The 20,260-nt window shown below is 31.7% G+C and overlaps 1 protein-coding gene across 1 annotated transcript in view; it reads left to right on the plus strand.

Moving 5' to 3' along the window:
• Positions 1–20,260, plus strand: part of LOC145276640 (uncharacterized) — a 748,502-nt gene that overhangs the window by 372,980 nt on the left and 355,262 nt on the right. Inside the window, exon 10 of the mRNA XM_080127831.1 lies at positions 14,729–14,809. Within this exon, the coding sequence (XP_079983957.1) occupies positions 14,729–14,809 (81 nt within the window). The remainder of the gene's footprint in view (positions 1–14,728; positions 14,810–20,260) is intronic.

Consider the following 20,260-nt stretch of genomic DNA (forward strand, 5'->3'; position numbering starts at 1 on the left):
AAATATACATATATATGTATACATATACATGTATTCATATACGTATACAAATATACATATATATGTATACATATACATATATATATGTATATATATACATATATATACAAATATATATATATACATATACACAAATTCACATATACATATATATACATATACATTCACACATATACATATATACATGTACATATACATATATACATTCACGCATATACATGTATACATGTACATATACATATAGGCATATAAATGTGCATATATACATGTAAGTTTGCATATATACATGTAAGTATGCATATATACATGTACATATGCATATAAATCCATATGTATGCATACACACATACATATACATACATATTTGTATATACATATATATGATGATTGGTGATGCTTGCAACGTCTTGTCAGACGAGTGCCAGTCCCTAAGACGTTTAACATCCATGAGCCCAAATGCCTTAGCGAGTATCTATACAAAGATTACGTTACAGAGTCTTAACTTTGTACGACAGCTAAGTCACTCTCTAGGTTCAACATTTGAGATACAGATACAAGCAAGAGCAAGATAGCCAGCAACAAATACAACTGCAAACCAGCTTAATGCGGGTACTGGTCTCCCGATTTGTTTTAAAAACACAGATTTGATTATCCGAGAAAGATAGCCGTAACCACGGATTTCGGGACACCTCTCAACCCAATACTCAAATACACACAAATATCCACTGTGCTTATTCGCCGTAGACCTTTAAAAAAGAGTTCATTCGCACTGTTGATTCTCGAATGAACATATATACATACATATATATATACATATATAAAAATAAATATACATATATATACATATATATATATATATACATACGTATACATACATATATACATATACATTTATCTATACACATACATATACATACATACATATACACATGTATACATATATAATTACACACACATATATATATATATATACATATATATACATAGATATACATATACACAAAAATATAAATATACACACAAATACATATGCACATATACATGTATATACATATACACATATATATACATAAAAACATATATACATACACATATATAAATACATGTAAACAAATATATATACACCTGAATATACGCATGTATATACATATATATCTACAAAAAAACAAATATATATATACATATATATATACATGTATATATACATATAAATACGTATATATATACATATAAATACGTATATATATACATACATATAAATACATATATACATACATATAAATACATACATACATATAAATATATACATACACATATATACGCACATACACATATATATGCATATATATAAATACTCGTTTACATATATACACATACATATAAATGCAGTTATGTATATGTACATCCATATACCTACCTATATATATACATATATATACATACCAATATATATACATATATATTGCTATATAAATGCCTATAAATATATATGCGTGGATGTACACCAATACATATATATACCTATATATATACACATATACACCTATACATATATACATATATACACCTATACATATATACACCTATACATATACAAATATATATATACCTATATATGCATACATATATATACCTATATAAATACATAGGTATACCTATATGTATATATGCATATATACAAATATATATATGTACCTATATGTATATATATATGCATATATAAACCTAAATTTATATACATATTTATACCTATATATATATACATCTATATTCCTACATATACATATATGTACCTATATATATATACATATATACATATATATATACCTATATATACATATATATATACATATATGCATATATATATATACATATATATACCTATATGTGTATATACATATATATACCTATATTTGTATATGCATATATATACCTATATGTGTATATGCATATATATACCTATATATAACTATTTATATATACCTATACACATATTTATTTAAATATATCCATACATATATACATAGCTATACATATATATATACCTATTCATATATATATATATATATAAATATATATATATATAAATACATATACATATACTTATATACATATATACATATATATACATATATATCCCTATAGAAATATGCATATATATATATATATATCGATAAATATATATACCTATATATATACCTATATACATCTACATATATATATACTTATATATACCAACATATATAACTATATATACATATATATAGATATAGATACCTACACATACCTATAAATATATACATATTTATACATATATATACATACATAGATATAACTATATATATACATATTTATACATATATATACATATATACGTATAGATATATACATATATATAACTATATATATAGATACAGAAATATACCGCAACGTATATGTACAAAAATACACCTAAATATATATATATACATATATACCTATATATGTCGATATATACATATATACCTTGAATATAGTCAAGTATGTACGTCTATATATACATATATATACCTACATAACGATATATACATATATACTTTGAATATAGTCAATTATGTATGTCTATATATACATATATATACCTATATAAATACATACATACCTATATATATTTATACACAAATACCTATATATAAACATATATATACCTATATATATGCATTTACATACATATATATACCCAGTATATATACATATATATATACCTTATATATATATATACATATATGCTTACGTTATATATATACCTTATATATACCTATATATACCTTATATATAGAACTATATATTCCTCATATGATACCTCATATTATGCATAATTATATCTTATATATACAGATATATACCTCAGGTAAAAACATATATGTACGTATATATATAGGTATGTTTACATTTATATATATACGTATATAGACATATATATACCTCTATATACCTTACATATATATATATATACGTATATATATGTATATAGATATATACTTTATATATACACACATTTACGTTAATATACCCATATATATATACATATATATATATACATATATATTCATTTATATATACATATATTTATATACATATATATACCAATATCTATTCATATATACATATATGTACATACATATACATTCATACATGTACATACATATATAGATACATATTAATATACATATACATACATATACGTACATATATATATATACATAAAGGTAAACATACTTATATATACATACACCTATATACGTATACATACACATATGTATACATATATACATATAACATACATACATATACATACACATATATTCATATACATGTATATATACATATACAAGCATTTATATATATATATATATATTTAAATACGCATATGCATAAATATATCCATACATATATACATGTGTATACATATACAGATGTATAAATATACATATGTATGCACATATATATAAATATACATATAAATATACACACATATGTATATATACACACATATATATGTATACATATATATACACATATACACACATATATACGCACATGTATATACACATATATATAAATATATACAACTATATATAAACATATATATACATACATATATGTAAACATATATACACATACATATAAACATATATACACATACATATATATAAACATATATACACATACATATATATAAACATATATACACATACATATATATAAACATATATACACATACATATATATAAACATATATACATATATATATACATATATATACACATATATATGCATATATACACATATATATGCATATATACACATGTATATACATATCTATATATATATAGACATATATATATACATATAGAGACATACATATACATATACATGAATGTAAATAAACTACTATATATATATATGTATATAGATATATATACAGGTATATATACGTATATAAACATATATATACAGATAAATATACATACCTGTATATAGACACATGTATACCTACAGTTTTATACATATCATTACATACATATACACACATATATATCCACACATTATCATATATTTATATACATATATATATACACAAACATATACATGTTTACATATTCATACATACATATATATACACACATATATATACTCGCATAAATATACATATATATATATACATATATCCACACACATATATACACACATATATATATACATATACACACATATATGTACATATTTTCATATATATATATGTATACATATATATATACATATATATATATACATATATATACATATATATGCATATATATAGATGTATACATGGCTTTCCCTCTGGTAGAGAGGAGAGAAATGCCCCGTAGTTCCCACAGTTTGCCTTGTCTCCCTACTTAAAGATGGAGACAACTAGGGCATCTCTAAGTTGTGCAGGTATTTACTCTTATTCCCATATTTTGAGAAGCAGGGCATGGATGTGTCTGAGAAGATCAGGCCCGCCTTTCTTCAGGATTTCTGCTGGGATGCCGTCAGAACCAGCCGCCTTGTTGTTTTTCATCTCCCTAATTGCATCCCGCACCTCTTCCAGACTGGGTTGTTATCTCATGCTCTCAATTATGGGATGTTGAGGGAATTTTTCAAGGGCCTCCATCTCTGGAGTGGTGTCCCTGTTCAGAAGATACTCGTAATGCTCTTTCCATCTATTTGTTATTTCTCCCTTTCCTTTCAGCAGCGTGAGCCCATCCTTAGACCGAAGGGGTGTCAGAGAACGGTAGCTGGGGCCGTATACTACTTTTGTGGCTTCAAAGAATCCTCTGGTGTCCCCAGAGTCAGCAAACTGTTGGATCTCCTGAGCCTTCTTCATCCACCAGAGGTTCTTCAGCTTCCTGACTGTCGATTGGACAGCCGCTTTAGCCTTGGCATGGACAGCTCTTTTAACCTTGCCATTGATGTTATTCTGCCAGGTGATAAAAGTTTGCCTCTTGATGTCTATAAGCTGTTGGATTTCAGTATCGTTTTCATCGTACTAATCCTGATTTTTCCGCTTTTTTTGTCCTAGAATGCTTATACTGAAGTCCATGATGGCACATGACAGCTTGTACCAGTGCTCTTCAGCGTCATGCGGATACTGCTTGGGCAGGTCCGCGCTAAGAGCCGCCTGGAGGTGTTGTTGGTAGGTTATATCGCCCAGCTGCTCGATGTTGAGCTTTGGTCGGCTCTGTCTTTTTTTGTATCCTTTGCTTCCGCATTAAGTGGATAGACATGATGGAGCGAATAAGACGGTGGTCGGTCCAACAATTGTCTGTACTGGTCATTGCCCTGGTGTTCAGCACATCACAGCGGTCTTTGGCACGGATAATGATATAGTCAATGTGGTGCCTGATTTTACTTCGAGGGTGCATCCATGCTGTTTTGAATGCGTTTTTTGTCGGAACAGTGTGTTCGTGATAGTCAGGTTATGTTCTGAGCACTTTGTCAGTAGGAGTATACCATTTGAGTTAATGTTCCCAACCCCCTGTCTTCCAAGCGTTCCTCTCCAGTGGTGACGGTCTCGTCCCGCTCTGGCATTGAAGTCTCCAAGTAGGATTATCTTGTCCCGCTTGGGGGCCCCGGATAAAATGGTGTCAAAGTCAGCATAAAAGGTATCCTTTATTTCATCATGTGCATCAAACGTTGGAGCATACGCACTAATCACAGTGGCCATTTGGTTGCCCGCAAGCATCAGGCGCATGGTCATTAGGCGTTCGTTGATGCCCTCAGGGGGCTCATTGAGGTGGCGGATGAGGCTGTTCTTTATAGCAAAGCTCAAGCCATGGATACGTGGCTCTTCTGCAGGCCTTCCTTTCCAAAAGAAGGTGTACCCGCCTTTCTCCTCCCTCAGCTGCCCGTCGTCAGCCAGTCGGGTTTCAGAGAGCGCAGCTATGTCAATCTGGAACCTCCTTAGCTCTCTTGAGATAATGGCAGTTCTTCTGTCGGGTCGATCACTTGTTTTGTTGTCCATAAGGGTCCTCGCATTCCAGGTTCCAAAATATAGGCGTAGGTTTTCTTCCTTTTTCCGACCGCATGGTGGTGATCCCTCTGGATGCGGTAGTCCAGACAGGGTTTTTTTTTTGTTTTTGTTTTTCTCCCTGGATTGCCACCTTGTCGTGGTGGAAAACCTTGTGTGTTCCGATGAACCTAAGAGCTATGCCGTCCGGAGCCTAGGCTCCTGGTAGGGCCACCCATGGCGGTAAGGTTGAAGGGGAGGTTCCAGACAAAGAGTGATCCAAAAGATCTCAACGGCTGATGCGGCGGATGATGACAATAATGACACAACGGCACTAAAGGCGGATCAAGGCTGCAACAGAAGAGGGTATCCAGTCGTCGTGGTTCTCCATGACATTGGAATCAGGCCTTCCTCTGCCAAGGGGCCGTGTGGTGGCTGCAGGCGCATCAGTCTCCCTACGTTAAAAGACATCACGCGCAGGCGTTCTCCCGAAAGGGAACACATCCTACTCTACATCATGGATGGAAAAGTCTTGTGACAGTTTCAGTCATTAAGCTCCCGGACTGAGGCAGAGAGAGCTCTCCCTTAATTCCCGGATAGAAAAAGTCTTGTGGCGACCAGGAAGTGGTGACGGGAGCAGGACAGTGTAGTCTGGCAGCTCCTAGCGACAACCTGGCACATAGGCAGTTGGTGCCAGATTCAGTCGCTAACCTCACGGACCGAGGCAGAAAGAGTTTTTGGGCAGCTGCATCCATGACTGAACAGCCCTGTTTAGGATCCACTCTGCTCACCCCAGTAGGGGAGGGGGGTTAGAAAAGGTACCCCTAAAAATAGCCTGCCTCAAAAAAAAAATATATATATACACTTATAAACATATATATATACACATATATATATATAATATACATATATATATACATACATATACATGCATACAATTATATACATATATATACATATATACATAGACATATATATACATGATGACTAACGTCTTGTCAGACGAGTGCCACTCCCTCAGACACTTAATGCCCATGAGGCCAAATGGCTGTGGGACTATCTATACAAAGATGATGTTACAGAGTTTTAGCTATGTATGACAGCTAAGTCTCTCTTTCGGTTCAAAATGGTGAGATACAAGCAAGATCAAGATAGCCAGCAACAAGTTAACCTGAAGACCAGCTTAATGCGGATACTGGTCTCCCGCTTTATGTTCTTTTTAAATCAAAGATTTGCTCCTCCTAGAAAGGTTGCCTTCACCACGGCTTACAAGAACCCTCTCCACCCCATCACATATATGTATATACACACAAATATACACGGTGCTAGTTGATTGTTGACTCCGAAGAAGGGTTCATTAGTCCTTTGGAAGGTCTTTTTAATCCCTCAGGGAGACTAGTCACCCTCCTCACCAAACAAATCTGATAATGGAACCAGTTTAGTCGCTGGTGAACCGACCATGAGGAAGGCAGTACTGGGTTACATAGTACCAGTAGCATATGGCATGACCTGACCATAAATATATAGACACACACAAAGACATATACACACACAAACACATATATACACAAACATATTTATACACACGCACATACATATATATACACACATTATATATATATATATATATATATATATATATATATATATATATATATATATATAATACCTAAAGTCATAAAAGTAGAGATGATATTGATATGTTTTGATCTGTTTGATGTTTATGAACTAAGAACAGCATTATAAAGCTATATATGAATTGTTCTCGTTTTTCCAGCCTTAGATAATACATCATTATGCGTGAAAATTGAATAAACAGGGGAAAACAATAGAAAGCGAGGAAATTATCATCACTTTGTTTCAACTTACGAGACTCGCAGATGATAAGTTTGCAGTTCGTTTGTGTGAACTTTTCCTCCACTTCTTTTATTCTTTTCTTTGTTTCATTTGTATTTCCAGACACCATACTTATTTTTCTGCAAATGCTGAAAATTATTTATCGACGACGTCATTACATATTTTGAAACATGTATTGTTATTTACTGATAAATTACCAACCAAAAAGTACATAACTAGTTTGTATGGATCTTATTATTTTATTTATCAAGACTGTTTCAGTTTGCATTAATCTGTATTTAATATTCATGTTAGCTGTTCTAGTTGACACAGCTGATCTCCGAACAAAGTAAACTACAAAATATACTACATATAATCCCGAACGACTACTAGTTTTATATTCTTCTGTTATTAAATATTCAAAATTTTGAATGCAGTGAAGTAGAATTGACATGCTAACCTTTGGGTTACAAATGATTCGTCATTTCGAGCATCATATAAGGTGAACAAAATCGAAGCGTTCTAGGCGGCACTTTATTACTTGAAGAGCTGTTATAATAACAATTCCTTTTCAATGTAGTTCTGGATTAAGATGTGCAGTTTTAATTCCGTCCATTCATTATATCTTGATTATTGATGAAATCAGAGTACGAGCAATCATTTATTTGCGGAATTTTATTCTCATATTCATAGTTCTAGTTTCACTGCGTTTCGGACAACAACTCATCTGTCCTTCTTCAGAAAGTTGCCCTTCGAGGCCCCTGACGCAGTGGATAAGGGCGTTGAATCATTACGGTTCCAAATGAGCATTGTGTGAAGGGAGCTGTTTCAATCCTGCCCAAAGCAGCCCTAACGATTAGTTGGCGAAAACATGGTGAGATAATAACTACGGAAGGATACAGTAAAGATACTTAGCATTTTTATCCTGTCGCGGAAGACCAGAAAAATACTTGGCAGAAACATAGTAAAATAACAATAACTATTAAGATGAGGATAAAAGTCCGCAAATAAATAAATAAATATAAAAATTAATCAAATGATTCCAATAAATGATAACATATAATGAGAAATAATTAGTTCAAACACTATATTCTCTTTGCCAATAAAGACATTTTTGTCTAGTATAGAATTCTATATACTTATTCAAAAACTAATGACTTCATGAAAGCAAATATTTAAGTTATATGTAACTTAGTAATATAGTATGAGACCCTTCTCACACAAAGATGATAGTTTCCATCTTATGTTCGAGCATTTACTATTTGTATAAAAGATAAGGAAATTGAAGTAATCACACAATATAAATAATTTAGTTTTCATTGTTTGTAAAATATTCTGAGCAAATACCATTTCACTTAAATTGACTGTCACATTCACTCTCAGAAGTGCAATCTAAATAATTAGAAGACACGATCAATATATAAGAAGGAAAACCCTTATAAAAACTTAGGGGTTAATAAACTTCAGCTAAAATGGAGGGGGTTACCCGAAAGCTTAAACAACAATCTTTACATTTATATATTCTGGCACGCATATGTACACGTACGAGTTTTATACGCCTTTCCAAGTTTTAGATCGCATTCTACTATTGGGTTTCTGTAACCCAATATTATGCGTTAGATGTTCAGTTCATCATCAAGTAAAATGCTTTCCCTACCAGAGTACACTAAGCTTGTATTAATCATCGCTGCTGATTATCTAGCATCCGGCATCAATACAAACATACCTATATAGATTCAAGACTATAGACGGGAGTTTCGAATAGCATTATCTATAATTATATAAACGATACAGTAAGTTCGTTCTTTATAGACTCCGAAATGGATGAACAGATTTTCTTTCAAATTTACAATTTTAAAATTTTGTGTATAAGTGTGGGAATGATCTTAGTTAAGTTTTGTCTCAGCGTACGCCCGTTAATTACCGATAATCAATAATCGGTAATCGAAACCGTTATTGTATTTATCATCGGTAAAGGCATTTTCCATGTCATCGATTAGCAACAATGATAGAACAACGGGCCGTAGAAATGCTACTGTAGGTAAGTTGATAGGGGTTTTGGGTTTTTTTTTGTCTGTAGGTCCAAACCCCGCACGTAAATTTCTTTTTTTTTACGTTAACTGGAAACAAGTTTATGTAAAATAATTTTATTTAAAAAAAAACAGTAGGTTCTCTAGAGTGCAATATAGTATAACATATTTTAGACTAAGTTACTGCATGGAGTCATGTGGAGCTTCCTCCAAGGCAAGTTCACGAATTCCGATAACAATAAAAATATAGAAGTCGGGAAATATTCGTTGATTATTATTCAATCCCGGGCAACGTCGGGGCTTCCTGCTAGTTATAAATAAATAAATGAATGAAGTATAAAAATAAACAAATGTTGGCAATTATTATTTATTAGCAGTTTCCGGGAACACTGCGAAATCCGCGAAATCAATTACCAGTCCCTGTTCTCCATGTTACATTTTAAATAGAATATTTAACTTTCCTCATGCAGAAAATTTGAAGTTAAAATATATGTGAAATGTGTACCTTTCTGTTTATGAGTTCGGAGAATGTTTGTTTTTATTCAATTTATTCATTTTATTAAAGTATCTTTGAAAATAGAAACCCCGGTATATGTACGGTTTCAACGTACTGAAATTAAATATATGAATCTAAAAAGAGAATTTGAAAGTAAAAACGAATCCAAGGTAAAATATTTTATAAAACTTTACAGTACTGTAAGTACGAGCTTAACATGAACTAAGAAATAATGTTTTTTCGCTTTACATAAACGACGCATGATGTTCCTTTTTCTATGCCGTCAGATTTTTAAAAGAATGTTAGCAAGTAATATCTTACATCATATCAGCACGCCTTTTCTATTCTATATAAAACTACTAAACACATACTCTCACGAGATACGTATTACTGCTAGTGCATGTAATTAATAATTCAAGTTTGATACTGAGCGGCAGATTATGAAATTGTCTTGTTGAGGTATGGTTAACTTTTCCGGCACGATCAGTGCGGATATGATCTCAAGAGAAGAGAACGAAGAACATAGAAGCCTTCCTCAAATAATGGAGATTACAATGCTTCAAACAATAGTATTTTAATTATATAACAGATCTTGCAACAACCTTCAAAGCAAGAGGGAAAGCCTACGAGAATGGTCTCATAAAATACGCAGATATACTATAATACCTTCTAAATAGGAAGTAAGAATAATCTTAAAAGATTATATAATACACTCAATTGATAAGTGAAAGGTAAGACAATACAAAAATATATTTCGGTTTGCCATTAATAATACATTTCAAATATTACATAATTATATTGTTATATTATAGGTCTGGCTTCAAACGGAAGATAGAACATCCCTAATTTGTAATGGACTTAAACGTTCGTTTCTCCTGTGAAAAAAACTTGTTTTATTTAAATTAAAACAGAATATTTATTTACTTGGTTCAATCGTTGTGTAATGGCCATAGATATATGCATATTGTGCCGTATTTTAAATGAGATTATTTTCAATTGATGTTGTTTATTGGTCTTGAATAAAGTTTAGAGCTGAAGCTTTGGCTGTATGTATAATACTGTAAAAGTAAATTGATAGATAACATTTTCAAATCTGCAATAACGAAACACCTTTGTTTCTCTGTGTGTAAATGTACACAAATAATGTAAAAGAGAGATATTAAACCTAACAAAGTGATATGGGATAATGGAAAATAGAAACGGCACTGACCCTTTGCGGGTTTAACCGGCTTGCTCTAAAGGTGCAAGTTCTATAGGAATATGAAATGCACAAGCGGTCTCCAGTCGCATGTATGTCTCCGTTAGGTTTTTTTCAACTATTGCAGGGAGGTGTCGACGTCCTCAAATATACAGCGCCTGGAATTTCCAAATTGGCTACCCATTTGGTATTGACCAGGCTCAACGTTGATTAACTTCTGTGATCTAACGAAAAACGGTGTCAACGTGAGTGTGTCGTCTATGATAAGATAAAAAAAAGCAAACTTAGAAGTTAGTGTCCCCAATGATGCTGGGTTAAAGTTGCCCGAGTAAAAAGATACAGAAATATCATGATTTTATGTATGACAAAGAAAGAAAATTGAATCTTTGGAGGATCTGGTACTCCTGCAGTATTTTACCCACCGATTTCACGATCTTAGCCGAGCGTTGATCGACATCCGTCGGAAAACGCCGGAACATGGCGAGCGGTACGATACTCTATCAGCCAATCAGGGCGCTTCAAACGAACGCGCAGCAGACGAATAATTTTCTTTGAAATTACACACATAGCGTTTCATTTCAGTTATTTTATTGTTTCAAAGTAAAAATACACAGCCTTTCATTTAAGCTATTTAATTTAGCGATAAAAAAAAAAAAAAAAACCGGGAGCTGTTGGAAACATATTTATGCGAATTTATGTGGAGACAAAAATTTGGACACAACCCTTTTGTCTCCATAATAAATCAAATCGCGGAAGGCTACCCGGTTGGGGAAGGAGCTTCTTCTTTCCACATCCTCTGAAAACCCTTTGCTCCCTACTTTGCCTCTACAGTCAGTAGAAAATCTTCCAGTTGGAACTAAAGATAAACAGTAATTGTTGTGTCCCCCCGCCCCCTACAAACATTACTGAAAAAAAAAAAAAAAATTGTTACTGTTTAATAACGTTTTGTTAAAAACAAACAAACAAAAAGCATTGAAGTGTTTATTACTGTTGCTTACCCCGCCCCCCCCAAAAAAAAACTATCGGAAAACAAAATGAACCAAAAAAAAAAAAAAATATTCAACAAAATAAATTTATTTTACTTTAAAAAAACTTACGGTAAGTGTTTGTGATTTATTTTATCCAAATTTTTCTGCATTAATTTTATCCATTTTGTTGTGTGTGTGTGTAATATCTTTTCCTTGTAATGTTGTTGCTATTCACATACTTTTAGCGTTCTTGCACCGTCGGCGTAGCTCCGAATTCTCGGCTTTCGTCGGCGTTAACGCCGAAAGCGTTCGTCAACGCTCGGCTAAGATCGTGAAATCGGTGGGTAAAATACTGCAGGAGTACCGAGGATCTATCATTCCAAGAATTATAAGAAAAACTGGACTCATGAAAGAATACAAAAAACTACCTCGCAAATATACCTGGTGAACCAAGTGTAAGAGAGATTCAAACAATTGCACTTTAAGTAACTGGAACAATTTCTCCGTTAGAATATATAAGGTAGAGGGTGAATGTTTGTCATTCGCTAGGATCCTGCATTTCCAACTTGAACAAACTGATAAAAATGTTATTTTAAAATAGGCAACAGTTTATAGTTTACATCACTAAAAGTATAAATGAATACCACTTCCTGTTCATGATTTTTATTTGTTTAAAAGGTCGATGAAAAGGTTATTTGATTTAGTTTCTGACGCAAGAATGCATGATAGTTATCAAAGCAAGGGAAACATGCAAAGCACGTTTAGAAAACTATTTACGCACATTTTCCAAAAGAAATTACATTTCTCATCTGCTCCCACACTAAGTTTGATATGAAATGTAAAAATAATTTTTAAAACACTAACAAGTTTTCATAGACTTTTTAATTAATCCAGGTAATGCCAATTAGCGTGTCCAGTACTTTATAATAGGACCACTAAAAAAAAGAAAAAATTAACAGATATTGGATAACTATAATTTACAAGCCTAGTGTCCGGCGTTGCCTGGTCGTAAAATACGAGTAAACACGATATTTTTATTTATTCAGATTGAGTAAATATATTATTATAGGATCAATTCTCTATTACTAGGATTAATTTTGTAATTTTACTAGTGGATTATTCGAAAATAAAAGATGACAATGTCGTTCATCAAATTGTATCTATGTTTACAATATCAGCTTAGCTGAAATTTCGGTTTGAACATGAATGGCCTAGCAAAGTCACTTCTGATTAATATATAGTTTAAAATATTAAAACGAAAAACGATTTGCGGTGATTTTAAATGTTACCTCTTTTGTCGTAGATTAAACTCATTAATAATCAAAAAAGTAAAATAGAATGGTGATGTACACCCGGCTTGAAACGGGGAATCATTCGATTTGTAGTCAAATGCGCTACCACTACGCTGTATCTCCAGATTATAATAATCTTTTTTTAAAGAAATGATTAGCTGAAATTTTATTACCTTGTCAGTGTAACGTAAAATATTCCCATGTAAAAGTTATTTTTTCTATAAAAGTAAAAGATTATTTTGAAGATCGGATTTTTTTTCGATTTTCGATACTTATCGGATAAATTTCTGTACGAAACATACCCAAGAACACTGCCAAAAATAAATTAGTCTCGTTTGAAATTTGCAAAAGACAGGTTCAGCTGTTTTGGAACCTATGTGAAAAGAAACTCGCATACAAAGTTCTTATATAATAGTAGAAAAAGAGATCGTCAACTGCATTTCTACACTGGTAAAAAGGTTATTAAACCAAGTATGTTTTATTTAAGCAAGTCAACGCAATCAATCTATTAATCGCAGAGTTTTTAAGAGGCAGGATAATTTTTTTAGTTTTCAGTTCTCCATCATTCAGAAGATTAATCATTTAAAAAGGTTTTACATGGTTTTATCTGGTCCACTTAAATGTTTAGTACGTAAACTACTTTGTCCAACTCAGTGAATTAGCAAACGAAATCGAGATAATAAAAAAATAGAGAGATCCTGTACGCTCATTTGCTGCTCCTATGTACAAAATGATATCCATATATCTTTAAGGTCCGGAATTTAGATTTAAAATAATTGGGTCTAAATTAAGAAACCTGTACATTTAGTAACGAAGAAAATGAACCAAGAAAGCACTTTACATAAGAACCAATGTTAACATTTTTCTCATTGTTTTAAAATTTTCTTTTACTTAGGTCCAACAGGAGATCAAGGCCCACCTGGAATCCCGGGTATCGCTGGCAAAAATGGAATTGATGGAATGCCTGGACCTCGAGGTTTGCTTCTTTTGCAATATTGATTGTTTATATTTTATTATACGATAGTGTTATAGCATTGTAACGTGGTATTTATTCTCGTTTGTTTAAAGCAGAACTTATGATAGTTTTGTTAATGCTTGCCATGCAGATGTAGCAAGCATCTTTTTTAATGAATTTATATTTAAATATAGCGATATTGTCGTGCGCTATTGCCAAGCATCTAAAAGAGTATGCGATTAAAACAGGCATAAATAGCCATGAATACTTTATAAAACTGCGCCGACAATCAGTTATAACAACTTTTAGGATTTTTTTTTTAATTATTATTATTGGAATCCTTTTTTTTGCGGGCTGTTATTCTCATTTTTATCATGGTTGTTGTTTCACGACGTTTCGGTCAACTATTCTTCTGACCTTCGTCAGGAGGTTAACCGCGACGGGATAGGAATGCTGAGTCTTAACTGTATCCTCAATAATTACTGCCTTTCCATAGTTTTTATTCAACTAGAGAATTAGTTGTCCAAAAAACGGTAAGACGACAACTACTATAGACGACCTTAATTACTGAGGCAACAGTGAAGAGACTCGGGATTCCTATCCAGTAGCGGTTAGCCGCCTGACGGAGGCCATAAGAATAATTGGCAGAGACGTCGTAAAACAACTATGAATAACAGTTCGCAAATAAGTAAATAAGCTTTAATTTGGTTGTAAATATTATTACGCGCAATAATTCACCGACCTAATACTAGTAATGAAACACCCATTAATTATAATTTAGGTTTAAATAGAGATTTATGTAGATTAGTTTTATCTCTACGTGAATTAAAGGGAATGGTTATGATGCTACTTACTATAATTAAAGTGTTATACTTTTACCACTTCATACGTTTATTTTGAGGACTATATTTCTTCTGATGATGTGAGCGATTCATTAAAATTCAGTGGCTTAGGGAAGAACAACTTTAATATTTATTTGTACTTCTGCACTACGTAACTCAGAATTTCTATTCACGCATATTATTGTGATGGGAAAAGTACTTACATATTCAAATTAATTATCCCGAAAATGTCTTGAAATAAAGAGAAAAAGTAAATAATTTATTTTTGTTTATCATATAATTCACGTAGAAAAACGAACATTATATATTTTGTACAGGTTTTCAGTATTTACTACAACGGTATTCGATGTAGAGTTAGATATTAAAGTATTAAAATATTTTATAATTAAGCTACAGGGGTTTTCGTTTCATCATCGTACGAGATTCTATAGAAGTAACTAAGCAATCTGGGTTTTTTGTTTGTTTATATGGTGTTTAAATGATCAGATTATTATTTGTTTCCTGTCGCGGGTTGATGATTTCAATAGCCAATGGCTGGTTGACTCTCAAACAAGGCTTACATTTACTTGAGTAGTTTCATATTTCTTGTATTAGTGTTACAGCAGATGGTAAAATTAAATTCAAAACATTACTTTATATGAAAACGTACTTGATACTATGTCACACACTCAAGTACATCTGTACAGTTACAATATAACATAGCCAACACATTAGATAGTAAAGTAACTTTCTGGGAACAGTTATTTTTAATTGTAAAAACATTTTATTTTTACACGACATGGTATTAGGCTTATTATAGTCTACACAATTCAAACAGAAGATTATGAAGCGCGAATACACATTTATGAAGTTAGAGATATCAATGTTTTCTATCAATAAAATTCAATACAAACTGATGATGAACAAACTGATTATGCAAACAACAGGGTAAGAGTTCACGTCGTTTTTAGTCGTGGTCATTATATTCGAAAATACACAACAAATATTTCTTATTTCAATAATCGTTACCAGCAGATATCGTGAAAATTCCACAGTAGTTGAACTTTTTAAACCAATAAAATGAATAAAAAAATAGAATAAAACAAATAACGACGAATGTAAAACAATTTTTTAGCAATTTTTAAAAAAACGTTTTAAGCTAAAAATAATTGATTTAAAAATTGTTAATTTTTTTCAATGAAAATTCTATACACAACACATAGTTTGGTTTTGTTGGGGGGGGGTTCTGAATATTTTTTATAAGGAAACAGATGTGAATTCACTTGCAAAATTATAATATAAAAACTTACAGCCTCCCTCCACATGATATTTTTAATTTCAAGATAAAATAGCCAATTTGAAACCGTAAACAGACAGCCATGTTTTTTTTTCTTTTAATTTTTGGAGAGGAAATGGTTTTAATGATTTTAACTGATAAAGAGAGACTATAAAGGTAGGCAATTCGTTTCTTATTTAATTGATATTTGCGATGATGATGATGATTAATTTTGTGATACTGGACGTATAAGTAAGTAAGTTAATATTTAGATAGATTTTTAGACTATAGAACATGACAGTGCCAGTTATAGGAAAGAATTTGGGCGTCCACTATGTAAGAACACATAAATAATGAACATAGAAATGTTCTACTCAACGATTATCCCATAATGCTATGGCTTTTATATTGAACGTTTCTTAAAGAAATCTTAAGAGTTGCAGAAGTTTTTGATAGAGAAGTATATACTGTCCCCGATGTCAATCGATACTAATTGAATTAATGGGAATTCTCACGATTTCTTCGGCTGTCACTATAAATATTGAACTAATTTCAAAGTTGACATGATTGTCACAACACATTGTATTAAATATAACCCTTTTCATTACTCAAAATAATTAATCACAGTGTCAGCGATTTGTTAGACGAACATATAGCCAAATCTACGATGTTATATAAAAGTTCTACATTGGATATCAATGTTTTTAATAAAATCAGAATATAGTTAATCCAGGTTTAGTAAATCCTTCGAAAATAAATGTGTTTACAAAAAAATTTACGAAATAATTTTAGTCGACGAAATGCATACATTTTACATAGGGATTCGACCACGGCCACCGAGAGTAAGAAGAAGCCCTGTTAACTGAAAAATGTCTGCTGGCAATGTAGGTAAGATTTGTCAGGGTGTCAATACTATATGAGGGTCATTTGAAAAAAGAGCAATAAAACATTTTAAAAAGAAAAAGGAACACAGTTCGATTACTACTTAAACTGAACTTTATTCAATATAAAATATAAACATTATGTAAAATTAAGTAATTTTAAAGCAATATACAATGTAATACTGATAAAACCGAATTATGAATTTAGGGAACAAACAAAGAAACATTAAACACAAATAGTTTTTGGCCTTCAGAACAAGATCGGTGTAGTATCTGTTTTGATGCTACACTTTACCTTTTCTGTATTCGGTCGATGGAGGAGAAATCTTTCATGACGGGGATTATTTTTGTTCCCATATAGAGTCCCCCTTATTTGGAAGCTGGATTTTCTCCACAAGATTATATGCTGAAATATTTAAATAACTATTACTTTAAATACATAAATTATATTTAAAGTTTTGGTTTTCTGTTCTTCTTTGTCCATTTTTCCCCCATGTTTTTCATCAAAATGTGTAGCATATTAGTTGTCTCACAAGCCATCATCAGTGATTGCTCACTGGCAGTAACCTTTGTGTTCCCTGGAGAGCAAGTGACAAGTCTCCCCAGATTTCCATTCTCCACCTTTTGACCAGTTGTGCAGATGATTGCATATTATCGCAACAGCCGTTGTCACTGATTTCTCGTTGGTATCAGCCATTGGTGTTTCCTGGGTTTTGAGTGACAAAATGCCTCCCCAAGGTACCAGATTTGAACTGCACACTTCCAGTGAAGATTTGGTCAGTAATCTCTCACCTCGGTCTTTCCATCCTCCCTGACCCTTCACAACTAGTTGGTGTGGTGTGGCGCCAGTCGACATCATCTACACTAGTTTTTTTTTATTATTATTACTATTATTATTATGATAACAATAAGGGTGCTTGTGCAGTGTACGCTCGTGTAATTTAAATATTATTTTCAAGTTAAATTAAATTTTAGGTTTGTATTACTGTACACATAGATTCGAAAAAGTTGTCAAAAACAAATATATCACAAAGAAATGTTATCAAAGGAAAGATAAGTTACTCTTCTACCCATCTGGTAATGTGTAATCGCTTCGAAAATCATACAACGTTTATCAATATATTTTTAAAAGAAAAATGTCGGCATATTTGTACTTTATCTTGCCTTTGATAACATTTATTTGTTATATATTTGTTTTTTGACAACTTTTTCGAATCTATGTGTACAGTATAACAAACTCTTTATGTAAATTATTTACAGTTAAAGTGTTATAAAAAAAACAAATAATTGAAGTTTTAAATATATTTCAAAGAAATGAATTAAACCCCGTGCTAAAATATTGATAATTCACCAATCGTAATAAAAAACTGTCGTGAAAAATGGTTACTTTGAAATATTTGAAAATACTCAGTGAAAAGTTTTATTTATTAAGAACGGACTGAAAAATATTATATAAAAATTGGGATTTGTATTACTGTACACATAGATTCGAAAAAGTTGTCAACAAAACAAATATATAACAAATAAATGTTATCAAAGGCAAGATAAATTACCTTTCTATCAAACTGGATATGTTTTCAGTGTTTTTATTTCATGTAACATGTTTATTCAGCTCGAAAAACATACTGTGTTTACCGATGTATTGGAAAATTCGAAATTGCGCCCCTCTCCCTCTCTCTTTAACACGGTAAGTTCGGGAAAGGATGCTATAAATATAAAACTAGACTAAATACTGTTAGAAACCCGCGCAATATATATTACGGTGACATAGCTTTACATATTCGGTATTTTTTTAATAGTATTTTGTCTAGTTTATCATTTATAATACCTTTTCCCGAACTTACCCTGTTAAAGAGAGAGTCGGGCGCCATTTTGAATTTTCCAATACATCGGTAAACAAGGTATGTTTTTCGAGCTGAATAAACATGTTACATTGAATAAAAACACGAAAAATATATCTAGTTTGGTAGAAAAGTTACTTATCTTGCTTTTGATAACATTTATTTGTTATGTATTTGTTTCTGACAACTTTTTAGAATCTCTGTGTACAGTAATACACACCCAAAAATTGTTTTTTTGCAGTAAAAAAAATAATAAATAAAATGAAATAGTCGACTTTCTCCAATAAAAATAAAAGTTCAAACACGAATTCACTTACGATATTTTGATTAAAATTATCCCAAATGTGCAATTATAATAATTATTTTCCGAATGGAAAATTGTTCTTTTTCTTTAGAACATACATGGGCAATCGGTAACACATATTGGTAGCCTTATTTTTTATGCCTGTTAGCATGACCACGTGGTTGAATACTGGAAGCTGTCTATACCTACAACTAAATTAGGAAGTGACGTTACGCTGTCATATACATCGTCCTTCTTTCTCGGTAGCCACGATTCGACACATTATTCAAAACAGATCAAATTCCTAGATGGTTATCATGTGTTAACACGTGTATATTAGCAAGTTATACTAAATGTACACCGTTTCACA

This window comes from Euprymna scolopes, chromosome 5 (genome assembly GCF_053919585.1).
Source record: "Euprymna scolopes isolate OS-2025 chromosome 5, ASM5391958v1, whole genome shotgun sequence".
NCBI classification, from domain to species: domain Eukaryota; kingdom Metazoa; phylum Mollusca; class Cephalopoda; order Sepiida; family Sepiolidae; genus Euprymna; species Euprymna scolopes.